Raw genomic sequence first — 16,444 nt, 5'->3', positions numbered from 1 at the left:
ATAATAATAATAATAATAATAATAACAACAACAACAACAACTTAATTTATATTCCACCCTCTCTCCCCAAGGGAAGTGAGGGAGGATGATTATTCTTGTCTTTGAGAAGAGACTTTTTAATTCTAACTTAGATTAAATATGTGATGATGCTCGGGTTAAGTATTTTGTAGTGTTATTTATTTGAGCTACGTTTTGGTTTTGGATTTTATTAATAGTCCCATTAGAAAATGAACAAGGATGTGAATAAACGACAACTCCCATCATCATCTGTCATTGTCCCCAAACTGCAACAGTATTCTAAGTTGGTCATGGCATATATGTGTGTCAAGTTTGGTCCAGATCAATTGTTGGTTGGGTCCTGAGTGCTCTTCAATTGTGTGTGAACAATATCTCCCAACATCCAAGGTCAATTTCCTCCAAACCTTGTCAATATTTAAAGTTGGTCATGTTCGGACTGTGTGCCAAGTTTAGTCCAGATTCACTGTTGGTTGGGTTCAGAGTGCTCTCTGGATGTGAGTTACAGTAACTCCCAACATCCAAGGTCAATTCCCTCAAAACCCTGTCAGTTCATAAAGTCGGTCATGATGGGTATGTGTGGTTGAGATCTATTGTTGTAGGGTCCACAGTGCTCTCTGAAAGCGGGGTGATTTATTACTGCCAAAATTCATGGTCAACCCCCCCCCCCCCCCACAAAAAGCCCCCTCCATTATTTTTGGACTTTCATGTGGGGTCTCTGTGTTAATTTTGATCCAGATCCGCCATCGGTGGGAATCACAGGGCTTTCCGGAGCCGTTTTGGAAATCATCTAAAAACATACATACATACAAAGTTTTACTTTTGTTATATATATATATATATATATATATATATATATATATATATATATATATATATGAACAGTTATACAATATTGGCATGTGTGAAAAACCATGCAAAGTAAGGTTCTTAACAATCATCCCTTCTCTTAATGTAAATGTAGGTATATGCAGAGCAAGGATACTTGAAGTCATTCTGGGAAAGAAGGAAATAATGGCATGGAGGAAAAGCTAAAGAAAGATCCTCTGCCTCCCCTCCCTTCCTGTCCTCAAGAAATAGCAATATAGCAAACCCCATGGGCAAAAAAAGATCCACATGGGATGAGTAGGCTAATACTAGCATTTGATTATGATAGAATAGACCAGGGGTCCCCAAACTAAGGCCCGGGGGCCGGATGCAGCCCTCCAAGGTCATTTACCTGACCCCCGCCCTCAGTTTATTTATTTATTTATTTACAGTATTTATATTCCTATATTATATAGTTATATTATATATCATATAGTTATACTATATTTTATAGTTATATTATATATCATATAGTTATACTATATTATATAGTTTTATAATATATTTTTATATCAGTTTTAATAATATAATATATTATATATATATAATATTGATAATATTATGCTATACAATATAATACTAATAGTAATACCATATAATAATATTAATTATATGTTATATATTACATATTATATAATAGTATAGTGGTATAGTTCAATATAGTAATATATAATGCTAATATTGTGTTATGCTAATAATATAATATATTGTATGTATATACAGCTGCTCTGAGTCCCCTTCGGGGTGAGAAGGGTGGGATATAAATGTAGTAAATAAATGCAGTAAATAAATAATTAATTTTAGACTTAGGCTCGGCCAAATTTTGTAATTACTTAAAGGCACACAACAACAACAATCCTAATTAACTTGACTATCTCATTGGCCAGTAGCAGGCCCACACTTTCCACTGAAATCCTGATAGGTTTATGTTGGTTAAAATTGTTTTCATTTTTAAATATTGTATTGTTTTTTCATTGTTGTTGCACTACAAATAAGACATGTGCAGTATGCATAGGAATTTGTTTTGTTTTTTTCAAATGATAATTCAGCCCTTCAACAGTCTGAAGGATTGTGGACCGGCTCTCTGCTTCAAAAGTTTGGGGACCCCTGGAATAGACTAATTTGATCAGAACAAAGTTTGTGCTGTGTGCACAGATAATAACGTATGAATAAATGGACACGGACAGTTACAAGTGTTTGTATAGGAGAGTATTAAATCTCAATATGTAGAGCCACTGTATCAGCCAAAGGTGTAAATTCTCCAGAGGCATGACCAGTGTGGCTTTAAATGTAAACAGGGGAAGAAGCTATACTTCATTCACTGTGGTTGCTTCTACACTGACATTATAATCCAGATTGAAATTGGTTCAAAAGGAACTGGTTTTGCTTCAGGGTAATTAGATTGACAGCTCTAGAACTGGTTTGAGGTCAGGAAGATGACTGCATTGAACAGAGAATCTGGCTTCAAACTGCTTTGCAAATACCCCCCCCCCCCCCCACACACACACACACAATTTCCAAAAGAAAAAGAAATGTGCATCTATGCACCGGAGGTGTATATGTGAAAAAAAAAAAAAGGAAAAGTGATAGATAGGAATTGAGATTGCCAATTACCCTTCCTAGAGCACTCATTGGCCTCCTGCTGCCCAGCCTTGCCCATGGGGAATTTTTGGCAGCCCAGTTTGGGTTATTTTACTGCGCTTCAGCAGGTACACATTGGATGTGCACAATACACACCTCATTTTGTCTTCAATCTCGGATTCAAAGGAATCAGCTGCAGTAAATTTTATGGCTGAACTCGAACTTTCATAGGAGTTTTTTCAAAGCGCTATATCACCCTTGATGTGCACTACAGTTTGCACTGGCTGTGTGAGCATTATGGCCACCTTGGCCTCAAGTTGGCTTCAAACTGCACTATAGTGTTTTGTGTAGAAAGGCGTTGTATCTAAATGATACAATTGCACTAGTGATTGATTTGGCATCGTAGAGGAGAATTAATGGGGTGAATGCTAATAAACAGGTTTTTTAAACTATATTATTTAAATTTGGCCACAATAAGAATAGTTTTTTGCATGATTTGACATTTAGTGCAAAAAGAAAGTTATTCTGTTTTCAGAATAATCCAATGATGTCTCTGATGAGAAGGAATAGAAAGGACCGATTAATTGACTAGTATGTATAAATGGCTACGAATTTGTAAAGTATACTGTTTATTACACATTGTATTGCTTATTATATATGCAAATTATGAACGTAGTCATTGTGAGAATTTATTGCCTCTTCCCTATGTGGATACATTTACATCTTACTCATAACTTCAATATAGTTTTGTCATGTAAAAATAAAAAATATTTTAGATATAAACTGTGCTTTGATCAAGGTAGTTTTCCCCAAAATAAAGAATAGTTAAGAAATAACAAATAGAATTTAGGATGTGTTTATTGGTCAAAAAGTCTGCAGTTTCACAATAAGAATTGCACTGAAGTAAATGTACTTCTCCCATCCAGATTTTTTAAGGCTACACGCTCCCAATAAATACACATCTTGGGAAGTATTTCATGCTGGTTTGAATGTTAATATACCCCTAGAACTATCCAGAGTGGAGGCTTGCCTCATCTCCAGCATAATTAATATCGAGGAATTAATGGCATGCAGGATAGGAAGATTGCTCATAATTATCAGATTAAATAGTGTTGAATATTCTCGTGAACTATGTGGCATGAGCTCTGGTCCCTAAGGACCTCAGCTTTTGCTTTTATTGTCTGTCTCTGCATGCCTTGGTCGGTTACAAATCTTAAGGCATCTCAGAAATCAGTCACTTCTTGCCTATTTGGGAATGCTTTTAAACTGTTCCAGAAACCAAGTTTGTTGATAGATCAGGGTGCTCAGAGAAGAGCGGCTGATCTAAGTTATATGAGAGCCAGCAAAAACTCCAGCACAGCAGTGTCAGCTGTCATTGCTTAGAAACACATAATAGATTTTGCTGCTTTTCAGACAGATGATCTTACAGCCACATAAACCAGCCATTCTGCCATCAAAATGTAACTGCATTCCTAGGTCAAGCACTGCAAAGGCAAGAAGGAAGCAGTTCTGCAATGTGTGATTTCCTGATCTGCTTTCTGTGATGGAGAAAATGAAAGGGGTGACTGCAAGAAGTGAAGATGGCATATCTTTTTCACATGTCTCATGGCTCACCCTGTTCCATGATGGCCATTGTAGGGTTTGAATGCCCAAGCCAAAATCAAACTGAGGCCCCTTCTACATTGCCATATAATCCAGATTATCAAAGCAGATAATCCATACTATCTACTTTAAACTGGACTATATGAGTCTACACTGCCATATAATCCAGTTTAAAACAGATAATCTTGATTTTATATGGCAGTGTAGAATGGGGCCGAAGTGGTCAGAACCAAAATGTTCTTGAATAGAGCCAGGCTTCTTGAAATTAATATGAAATGGATCCTGTGCACTTGTGGCACATATCACTGTTTTCAGTAGGTCTTTCTTGGTGTAATCTTTTTTATTGTTAAGAATGAGTTGTTTATTATTTTTAACAATAATAACACTATGCCTAGGATGAAAGATTGTTGTATGACCAAGATGGTCTTTAATATGTTTGAACAAAATTGAAGGGCCATCTGGCAATAATGTTCTAGGTATGGATTCCTGCATTGACAATGATCAGATAATACATGGGATCCCTTCCAACTCTACAATTCTATGATTCTCAATCATTAAGGATAAGACAATATTTCTATAGAAAAATATTTAGCAAGGAAAAGGGGGCTACTTGCTTCTTCCTCTCCTAATGTACCTAAAATATAAGATTATTCACATCACTCAGAGATAAAAAGGAAGCATCAGAGTGATGGCTTGCCAGTGTGCAACAGCCATCAGATAAAACACAAGGGATTGAGCTTGTGTATCACCATATATCACTTCAAATAACTCTGATAGAGGCATTTCAGCTGCAAGGAGTTAGGTGAAGACATCCCACATGATACTGAGTGATATAAAAGCATATGTAAAGAGTAGAAGGTAGGCTGAGATAGGGATCACTGTTTTTGCCGTGTGCCCTTCCCCACTCTTGTTTAAGGCAGGACATGAGACCCACTAGGTGACCTTCAGCAAGTCACAATCTCTCAATTTCAGAGGAAGGCAATGACAAACCTTCTTTGAACAAATCTTGTCAAGAAAGATGGGGTTGTTTTCGGGTTGCCATAAGTTGAAAATGACTTGAAGATAACAACACAATACTCCCACTTCTATAGATTGTCCACTGAACTACATGGTTGTGTACTAAGGATGTAAATCTTCTGCTTATTTAATTATTGCATGCAAGAGTAAATAATTTCAAATGCTGCATCTCCTGTCAGGGACTGAGGGTTTTTGTTGCTTTGAGGTTTTTCTTTTGTTATTTGGTAATATGATACTCCCTGCAGAAAAATTCATTTCAACAAAAATGATCAAATTCTGTGAACCACATTCCAACACAGAAAACAGATTTTTGTTGTAAAACACACTGTTTCTGAGTAAATACATTTTTTCACACTTTTCCACAAAGACTTGTTTTCAAAAAATTCTAAAAGTGGATGTCATGATTGCTTTTTAGGAGTATTTTAATGTGTTTTAAATTTTTAATCATTGTAAAATTCTTTAAATTTGTCCATTGCATAAGGAGTCATTGTAGGCTGGGAGGTGATGCAGAAAAAACTTTTTAATAAATATATGGCCATTTTCTTGGCATAGTATTTACACATTGAAACATCCTTTGTTGCTGTGGATGAGAAAATTTAAGATTCTCTTTTTTCCTCTTCTGCATACATGTGCTTATTGGTCTCCTTTTGATGCATGTAGCCCTTCTCATAGGTAATGTCACCCTTTTGGCTCTGTCCCATCAACTCAGTGAATTGCCCTTTTTAATGTTACATTCTGTGTCAAAGCAAACCTCAGGAAAATACAGAAGAGAGATGGGGAGATTATTGAATCTTCTTTCTTAGTCAATGGCATCAGTAACATGCTTCAAAACTGCCTATTTTACATTTAATTTAATAACACCCTTGGAAGTATTTCTCTTCTTAGCAGTTCCAGATGCGAGTTTGCATTGGCACAGTTGCAAAGCAAACAGGGGAATGTCTCTCACAGCCATCTGTATGAAGCACTCTGGCTGCATCTGGATGACACACACCTTTAGACTGAAGTATAGCAACTACTGGTTCAGCTGCACTGGTATGCATAGGAGCAAGTGGTACCTCACATTAAGAATCTGACAATGGTCAAATGCAAACAGGATGTATACTTATCATAGCTGCAAATTCTTCATCAACTTTTGGAGAGTGCTGAGTTGTCCTGTTTTATGTTAACTATTAACAGTACTTCTCAGAAAAGGTTTCTTTTATAGCTACTAGTCTGCACATTCTTTGTATTGATTCTTTCAAAATGGGAAATGTTTGTGCCTGTAGTAGGTGGGCAGCCCAATAGGAGAGGGAGGCAGTGGTGTTCCCCAGTAGAAAAAGGGGGAAAGGTTGGGAAGAGGAGGTGGAGGGATGCTTATTTTCAGAAACAACCTTTTGATGTTTTACACAGTACAGTAAAAGGTGTATCTGCTTAGATGTAAGCTCTATTGACTTCAATGCAATTTTAACTGTCTCTTGTACTCTGAAGGCATTCCTTCTCCTGGGTCTGGGAAAGCAAATAAGTTATGGATGGGAAGCTGCTGCTTCCACACTGGGGGGGGGGGGGGCTTCCATGCTCCTAAAGGCTGCACACTTTTCTTCAGCCAGAAGATCTCGGGCCCTTCCAGACAAGCTCAAAACGTGGGACCTGTCTCACTTTTACCTGAGGTATCCAAATGACGAAGCAAAAAAAAAAAAATGGATTTCCCAGTTTGCTCTGGATTAATTAAACACCTGGAAAGATCCGGACCTTAAACTAAGTACCAGGGGGTCAATCTCAACAGCTATGCCAGTTGTTCTTAGAGCTTGAAGGAACAGGAGGGCCTCCTATTTTCCCCCCAGTAAAACTTACCGGAGGGGCCAACCAGTAATGCAGGTCCCTCTACACTTCTACAGAGTACTTCTGATGCACAAAAATTAAGTGTCAGGAGGTGGGGGGGGGTAGGGAAATCGTTTTAGTGTAGCAGGATAAGTTTGGGGGGGGGGAATGGGGAGCTGAGGGGGGGGGGGCCTGGATGCCATCCTGGGCATTTAGCCACCCTGCAAGTGAAAGCCCAGGATTTGGGTTAAGAGTGGGGAAAGAAATCCTGGAGAAATTGGGTTAAAATTACCCAGTTCCTCCTGGAATTATGGTCTGTCTGGAAGTGCCTGCGAACCTTTCTGGCTGATAGGGGAGGCTGGACTTTGTTAATGAGGCAGAATTTGACATGTATAGGAGGGGAACAAAACCAGTGATATCCTGTACAAAAAAACAACAGCAGCAGCCTCAAAACAACTTGCAATTTAAAGCACCAATTAAAAGGTGATTTAAATATGGTCCAGGTAACCACGAGGTTACCTGGAGCATATGAATTACAGATTTAAAGGCAGGAAAAACAGATTAAAGACAGGCATGACTGGTGGGTATACAGTATAAGATATGTTTGTAAGTTGCTTGTATGACTGCACAGTCCTGGATTGGGATACATGTAGGCCTCTGTCTTTATCACTCCCCTAGCTATGAAGCTGTTGTTGGGTGGCCAGAAGTAGTTGCGGTTCTCTTTCACTCTCCAGGTGTTTCTTAAAAGCTCTCTCTCTCTCTCGCACTCGCTATCGCTCTCTCGCTCTTGCTCTCTCGCTCTCGCTCTCCCCCTCTCTTTCTGATACAGGATGATTTAGGTGAAAGTTTGCAAAATACAGGCCCTGTAAAATGTAAATAATGGATTTGTAAGACACATAAGGAATATTAGATACAAAGTACAATGTCCTGTATATTGCAGAATGTGTGTGTTCTCAGAGCCTATTAGTTCCAAATTGCAATTCAATGGAGGTTGCACTTAGGGAACGAGCAGGTGTGATTCTGAGTGTTGTGCACGTCACATGGAAATGAGGGGGAAGTGGTAAAGAAAGAACAGTTTCATTTTCTGTGGCTCAGAATGTAAGTGCACAGTGCCTCGACAGTTATGCCAAGAAACGCCATTTATAGGGAAAATTAGCTTTTTGAGGATGGAGTTGGAGTTAAGAAGTTGCATGCACACAAGGGAAGGGCGTGTGTAGAAATTTCCTTTTCTGCCTGCCATTCCTGTTTTTCTAGTTGCCCCCTGAAAGTTGCTGCCACCTCCCACAGGGATCTAAGCATATGTTTGTACTTTTCTGTACAGAGACATAACAATGGTGACTCAAAAGCTTATTAAGTGCCAACAAGAGAGTAAATTATTTTTGGTTGGTTCTCACCAGTTTAGAACCTTATGAAATTTTGCTTGATCAGACTGTAGGCTGGTTCTGTAGTACGAGGGTTGAATGAAAAGTAATGCCTCCACCTTTGTAACTCCTCAACAGATGGCAGTACTGGTATGCGGCAGGTACTGGCTTGTTCAGTAGGCACTCCTCCATAGTTCCACTTGGTGGGAAGCCTTAGCATTGAATGGTTGTGTTGTTAAAGTGCGAAGTATGGAACCCTGCGCAGATGGTCGGTCAATGCGATTTAAGCAACATGCAGTCATTGAATTCTTGGCCTCAGAAGGTGTCAACCCAAAGGAGATTCATCAGAGAATGCAAGCTGTTTACGGTGATTGTGTTGATGTGAGTACTGTGCGTCATTGGGTGAGCAAGTTTAAATATGTTGAGGCAGAAACATCCGACTTGCACGACAAACAAAGAGTTGGACTTCCTGTGACAGCAACCACCGAGTTTCACAAGCAAAAGGTTGACAGATTGATTGAGGATGATCGTTGTATCACTCAGAGAGAAATTTCAAGCATAATTGGCATTTCACAAGAACGTGTGAGTCACATTATTGCATTGCTTGGCTACTGGAAAATCTCTGGATGCTGGTTGCGAAAACAGAGTGTCAACTTCCGTGACCGCTTCAGAAAATTTGTTCATCGTTGGCAGAAATATATCCAATTGTCTGGTGATTATGTGGGGAAAGTGAATAGTGGTAGTTAAAGAGCACATTCTAAGGATTCTTTCTGTGTTTGATTTATTAAAATATTCCCATCCAAACCCAAGTAACGAAGGTAGAGGCATTACTTTTCATTCAACCCTCGTATATTCTGGAGGCTTGTACATGAAGTCTCTACCCCTTTCTTTGATCGTTTAGAACTCTGCTTTACCGGGAGCAAGTGACCATAAAGATTAATGGCTCCAAGAGCTACATGATATGCAGAAATATGGCTGAGCACCTTTTCCCAGCATGAAAATGTAGTGACAGAAAACTGTTTATTGTCGTTCAGCACTGAAGACACAGAAATCTTTCAAACCAGATTTGAATACCATTCTCACTGTGTGTTGGAGAGAAATATAATTTTGTCTGTTGTCAGATTTTGGCATGTCTTTTTAAGGCTTACATTAAATTACCCTTAGTTTTTATTTCTGTATTCATTCTGTTTCACAGATATAAAGACATGCTGGCACACATACACAATGTGTGGTGGGTAGCAAGTTGGCTGACATATAAAATAAATTGCAGTGCATTAGACTTTGTTATTCTATCATATTGCAAATTATCTCCTGGATCCAACCCTAATGAACTGTTTTCTCATAGAAAAATAAATGGTAAAGCTGCCCACGACTGTAAATGGGCTTGCCAACTTTAAAAGTATTGACTGTTTCCCTATAATCTTAAGAACAATCCACCATTCAGAAATTACCCTGTATAAATCTAGAAATTTTAGACAAAAAAATTAACCCAAAGAATTTGGGCAGACTCACCCACGGGTTACTGTAAGTAGTATACCTTTATTCTTTTCTGAAAATTAACAATCACCTTCTCTGAAAAAGAGGGGCAAAAGGCAAGAGCTTAGTGCATCTCAGGAGAACCTAAAAGAAGCACCAACCCTCTACTCTTTCTGCCCTGATGCCACTTCTGGCCTTTTTGGATGTCTGGTTAGGGATAGGCCAGCAACAGCCAGAATTGGTTGGCTCCCTGAGTTTGCACCGATGCTTTCGCTTCTTCATGGACAGACTCTTGACTTATACAAAGGTAATATCAAAACCCATAATTTTGGACCCAAAACCTGTCCTCGACTTATACATGAGGCTGACATGTCATAGGTATATTTTATAAACTTTTTATGCTGTATTTTGGATTAAACTAAGTGCTTTGCTTTGTAAAATTTCTTTATAAGCAACTGCTGTTTACAACTTGCAGGAGTACAGCCAGTAAAAATATTGGCAAAACAAGCTATGAAGATATATAGGATGTACTAGAAAAGGGCTGGGACCTCCACTTAGGTTTTCCTTTGAACATTTTGGGTTTTCAGTTTACAAGTACGTGAAATGCCATGAAACATGGCTGATGTCCCTAAAAACTAGGATTGCAGATTCTCTTTCAGATTACCATGGATAGCATGCTTGGCTCCTCCCTGTATGAAATGGCTGGAAAAACAATGAACCATGCATTACAGGGGGTTTGAACTTTTGTAAAATAGCCCCACCCTGGGTGTGATGGAAAAACACTTTAGTTGTTTAAGTCTGGATAACTGAGAACACAATGTTTCCTCTTTTTTACTGGCACCTTGCCCACTCCATTAATTATAATTTATCAAAAATAAAAGTTGCAAGTGGACCTCGTGCTTTGGAGAAGCAAATCTGCTTAAAGTATCTAGCCCTGGCCATATCTAAGGCCCCTTCTACACTGCCATATAAAATCCAGATTATTTGCTTTGAACTGGATTATATGGCAGTGTAGACGCATACAATCCAGTTCAAAACAGATAATGTGGATTATCTGATTTCATAATCTGGATTATATGACAGTGTAGATGTATCCTAAATTGCTTTTTCCAGATCCTGGAATAAATTTGTCTATTACTATGCTTTGTGGATAAGAGATGTTGTGTTTAATACAACATGTTTCTTCTATGTAATATTGTTTTTAAAGATATAGGAAGTCTTTCAGGTTTGCTTCCTGTGTCTGAATTTTAGCTGACTAAAGACATGTGTCTGAATTAAATAGAGTTGGAGACTGTTGCCCCAAGTCCTATAGTTATTTGTTTCAGCAGTTCAGGATACAGGATTCAGATGGTGGATATTGTCACTGCATGAAGAAAGTCATGACACCTTGGTAATTTTTGCAACTCAAGGTGTTATAAAATGTGCAAAGAAAAGGAAAGGAAAATACAGTAGAGTCTCACTTATCCAACACTCGCTTATCCAACGTTCTGGATTATCCAATGCATTTTTGTAGTCAATGTTTTCAATATATCGTGATATTTTGGTGCTAAATTCATAAATACAGTAAATACTACATAGCATTACTGCGTATTGAACTACTTTTTCTACAAAATTTGTTGTCTAACATGATGTTTTGTGCTTCATTTGTAAAATCATAACCTAATTTGATGTTCAATAGGCTTTTCCTTAATGCCTCCTTATTATCCAACATATTCACTTATCCAACATTCTGCTGGCCCGTTTATGTTGGATAAGTGAGACTCTACTGTAACCCCAACCAGTCAAACCAGTCCATCCTCCAGGAAATAATGCCTGGCTGCTCACTGGAGGGAAGGATATTGGAGGCAAAGATGAAGTATTTTGGCCACATCATAAGAAGACAGGAAAGCTTGGAAAAGATCATGTTGCTGGGGAAAATGGAAGGAAAAAGGAAGAGAGGCCAACCAAGAGCAAGATGAATGGATGGTATCCTTGAAGTGACTGGCTTGACCTTGAAGGAACTGGGGGTGGCGAAGGCTGACAGGAAGCTCTGGCGTGGACTGGTCCATGAGGTCACGAAACGTTGGAAACGACTGCATGAATGAAGAAGAAGATGATTTATTTTGGTCAGTTGATAATCCAAGATATAGAATTCTGGCCTATGCCAAATACCAATCTTGAAAGCAGTGACTGAAGACCAGAAAACATCAAGACCACAAATCCTAGGAAAGATGAAAACAAAGATGGGATGTTTTCTCTGCTTGTCTCTGCCGACACGAAGGTCCTTTGCATCTATATTTCACCAATGAAGCAAATTGCTCCAATGTTTTTGGTACCAAACCATTATATACCAAACCATTCCAGCCTTCCATCTTTTCATTCATGCACATGGTTGAACCACTGTAAATGTAAGGCGTTCCAAGCTCTTCCCCCCCCCCTCCCCCCACTAGCCATCTTTAGGGTTGTGCAAAGATCAGCAGCCAGGAAGAGGGACAATCAATTAAGTGTCAGGTTCTCCTTTATTCTCAAATCATCACATGATCCAGACTAGAGAGAGGAGGAGGAGGATGTGTTGTTACAGAATCAGATTCTAAAGAACCATTCTCTACAGCTGGAATAGTTCAATAGAAGCCTCTGGCCTGCAAGGTCTTTTATGCCTGTGTTAACCAGTCTCATTGCCTTCAGGCCAGCATCTCCCCGCAACCAGGTGACTAATCCATGCACAGCAGACCTTATAAAGTCTCTTAGGACCTTATCATATTGAGATATAATCTATTTAGATTAGTATGCATCCCATAATTTTTTAGGACTGATGCATACTGTATTCAGAAGGGATGCATACTCTCCCCATCACACCTGATTATTATAATTATTACAGTTTTAAAATACTGCACTTTGGAAGGCTGGCTCCTCTTGATCCATTTGAATGCCTCCTACATTACTCCTCCTCCCTCCCCCAATATTGTGTAGTGACGTAGCCTGACAGTCTTGAACTACCGTTCTCGCAAGATTTTGGCTGACAAAATGCATACTGATTTTCCAATCACACATAAAAACAGCACCTCAACAACAAATAAATTTGTTGCAAATAAAAAACATAGTTAGAATGCCATGTTCAATCACTTCGTTTCTGTGACTTTTGCAGACAAGATTCCAGCAGATTGCTGACAGAATAGGGCAAATGTCATGTGATAGGACCATTTGGAATCATGTTCAAAGAGTCTCAAAAGCGGAGTGCATCTTGATGTGAGAAGGTCTTCTATCACTGGTCACGGTTACTGCTGGCGGCCTCCCGAGTTTGGCAGAAGCTGAATGAGAGAAAGCTGGTGGGATAGTGGTCTTTGGGATCCTCTCACAAAAGAGTGTCCCCTTCTACTAAGCCTCTGCCTTACTCTGCCTCACTGATGCTGCCTTCAAGAGGTAAATACATGACATTCAAGAGCAGAAAACAGCCTGAACAGAAGGAGATACTTTGGTTGTATTACATCGTCAGCTCAAGAATGGAGGAGTGGGAGGAGGCAAGCAGGCTTTGGGCTGGAAATTCCACTGTCTTCCTGCCTGCTTTCTTTCACGGCTCCTTACTTACGAAATACAATAGTGGTCACTATGGCAACATGTGTTCCCTTGGCACCTGAACATTCACAGGTGGGATCCTTTGAGCTTTGATTGTGGTTCCCAGCCCTAGGTAGGTGGGACCTAGCCATCAATGATGCAGTTGCTCTTAGGATATAAAGATGCTGTGGTGACTCATCCCAGTCCAGTCTTTGTGTCAGTAGTGCCATCTGTGTTTTCTGCCATTGTGAGTGGGTGCTGACATCTCAGAGTGTGGCCGGTACTATGTCTAACCCAGCAAAGGACCTCTGTATTAAGGACAAAGGACAGGAATGCAGCATTTGAGAAGAAAGAAGGTTGCTCTGTGTGGGAAGTACTGGGCTCATCTGCCAGTACCTGTTACTCCAAGGACGCTGACATTTTCCAGATGTCCCTGCAGGGAAACAGCACCTGATTCCACTTAAAGCTTGCAGCATCTCTCCTCCCTACGCCCACACCTCACCCCAGAAAACATGGAGCTCTCACAGAACAATAATGTAATTGGCTGGGAAAAATCTCTTCAGGATTTTCCATCAAAACCTGGAGCTGGCTCAGACAGCGCTAACACACAAACACATGCAAACCAGAGGCCCCAGGATACTCATGAAAGTATGGGTTCCCCCAGAAAATGTGTGACCCTGACAGAATGAAGCCTAGCATAACAAGGAGTGACTGAGACCTGAGAGACAGCAGATTCCCGCAGCAGGGGTGACCCAGTCTTTGGCCCCATAAAGAACAAACTGCCAGCCGTCTGGGCCTCTTTAGCATTCGTGACCTTTCATCTTAGAGATTCCCACCTCCTTCCTGCTGTGTACAGGCCTGCTTTACAACATGCATGGACATCTTATGGCTGCTTCTAATATTCCTTTATAGTATTGTTCCATACAAAAGATATCTGTGTGTGTCAACAATGAATGGGTGTATAGACATTTCTTTCATAGAAGTAGCATATTTGTTGATGGTTGTGAGGTTACTTAGGGTCCATCTACACTGTAGAATGAATGCAGTTTGACACCACTTTAATTGCTATTGCCCAGTACTGTAGAATCACGGGAATTGTAGTTTTACAAGGACTTTAGCCTCTGCCTAATAGTGGTGGTGGCTCATCAAACTACAAACCCCAGGATTCCATAGTATTGAACCTTGGCCGTTACAGTGGGGATTATAATGACTTGGATCACATAACTGTTATGAAGAGAAGTACAAGAATATGCTCATGTACTAAACTACAATGCTGATCCCTCAGGAAAATATTCATTACATTACTTTGCTTCCTGTAGACCTAAAGCAGCTTATAGCCATTTTGGCCAGAGGGGAAGACTCACTGTAATCTACTGTTTACTGAAATTGCTTGTTACTGTCATATATCATTCCTTGATAACTGGCCTCATTGTAAAGACAATAATATATAACCCTTGAGAGATCTGTCTAAAAATGTTTTCCTTAGTAGTGGTTATAGATGTGTGTGCGCGCATGTCTTCAAGTTGCCTATTGACCTATGGGGGCATGCAACATCATTAAACTGGAAAAGAGCTTCTAAGGAGATCAGACAGCATAGAAAGGAACCATTTAAAAATATGGGTGCAATTCTGTAAACAAAAGCAACAAGCCCCTTGAAAGATTGCTTCCAACAAAGCCTACAGAAAAAGATGAACCCAGGCCTCTTCTACATTGTCCTTATATCCCAGGGCCTGATCCCAGATTATCTGCTTATTGCAGATTATATGGCAATGGATATTTCTATAATCCAGTTCAAAGCAGATAACTTGGAATCAGATCCTGGAGTATAGGGCAGTGTAGAAGGAGCCTCAGTCCAATATGACAGTGTTCTACTCACGTATTGCAATATAGTATGACATTGTTGTGTTTGCAGCTGTTAAACATGAATAAATTGCTTTTAGGTGGAAGGCTGTTGGTAATACAAAGCAAAACATGTTATGCAGCTTTTTTTTTCAATGGTAAAAAAAGAAAAAAGTGTTGGGAATACAAGAGGGGCTTACAGATGGAAGATATTGTTTGGACTGCTGCATCCATCTCCACCAATACAATTCAGTGAATGAGGCAGGGTGTTCACATGATACAAGTCTTGCGTTGAAAGCACTTGTGGCCTTGCTGAGGATGATATCCTGTAAGAAGCAATGAAACCATGAAAGCTGATGTGAACTTTGGCATTAGAAAGTGGTGGGTATAGTTTGCTGCAGAGTCTAAAAATTAATATTTTTTAAAGGGAAAGGTTCACAAAAAGGGGCATTGCTTTAAATGGGTGGGAGGAGTCTTATCAGAATTCCCCCTGGAAGAAAGCACTGTCTGCAAGCTATTCACAGGATTCCTTGTGCATAGAAAGGAATGGACAAACAATGACCTGAAACGTGGGCAAAACGTCAGGAGAGAACACTTCTGGAACATGGCCATACAGCCCGGAAAACATACAACAACCCAATGACCTGAAAACTGGTTTGAAACAAGATTGAGATGATGATGTGTGATAGGGAGTGTTTGCACTCAAAATTACGAAGCTGATTAGTATTCAGACTGTCACATTTAGCACAAAATTCTAAACAAGGAGAGTTAAGCTAGTGGCAAAGGTTGAGCATTGTTGCAAAAAAAAAAAAGTATTGCAGTGTAGTTTCTTGGAAAATGTGATATTTCCACAACATAATAACTACTCTGAGGAAGAAGGGATGGATACAATTGAATCATAGCAACTTGCATTTTGTATTTCTGGCATAAAACAATCGAGGACAGTTTCTGAGTATGCAGTGTCAATGCACATGGCATGTGTTAATGCCATGTTAATGTCGCAGTTTTGAGGGTAGGTTATAACGCACACTTAGAGCTGTCCAGGGACTCATGTAGATTGTGCTCTGGAATTCTTTGCACGCCAGTTTCAGGATAGTTTTGTTTTTCCCAGCCAGGTCTCTAGACAAACTCTATAATTTTGCTGATTGCTCTGGCCTTCATCTCATCTTTGCATTGAACGGTTTGCGCCGGAACCCCAACAATTCCTGGAACAGCTCCAATGCCCTCAGCCTCCTCAAATACAGTGCCAGCAAGAAGTACAATATATCTTGGGAACTTGGCAATGGTAAGTGAGTTTGATTTGGAAATGGAGAAAAGGGAGGAGAAGGAAGTAAAAGAGGCATTGGAATCAACTTATC

The 16,444-nt window shown here is 39.6% G+C and overlaps 1 protein-coding gene across 2 annotated transcripts in view; it reads left to right on the top strand.

Annotated features, from left to right (window-relative positions):
- Positions 1–16,444, top strand: part of hpse2 (heparanase 2 (inactive)) — a 180,450-nt gene that overhangs the window by 112,810 nt on the left and 51,196 nt on the right. For both annotated transcript variants that reach the window (XM_016992159.2, XM_003218456.4), the window contains exon 4: positions 16,198–16,371. In XM_016992159.2, coding sequence (XP_016847648.2) covers positions 16,198–16,371 — 174 coding nt within the window. The remainder of the gene's footprint in view (positions 1–16,197; positions 16,372–16,444) is intronic.

The sequence above is a fragment of the Anolis carolinensis genome, chromosome 3, assembly GCF_035594765.1.
Source record: "Anolis carolinensis isolate JA03-04 chromosome 3, rAnoCar3.1.pri, whole genome shotgun sequence".
Classification (NCBI taxonomy): domain Eukaryota; kingdom Metazoa; phylum Chordata; class Lepidosauria; order Squamata; family Dactyloidae; genus Anolis; species Anolis carolinensis.
The sequence above is the reverse complement of the archived record's forward strand: the minus strand, read 5'-3'. Positions and strand labels throughout refer to the sequence as shown.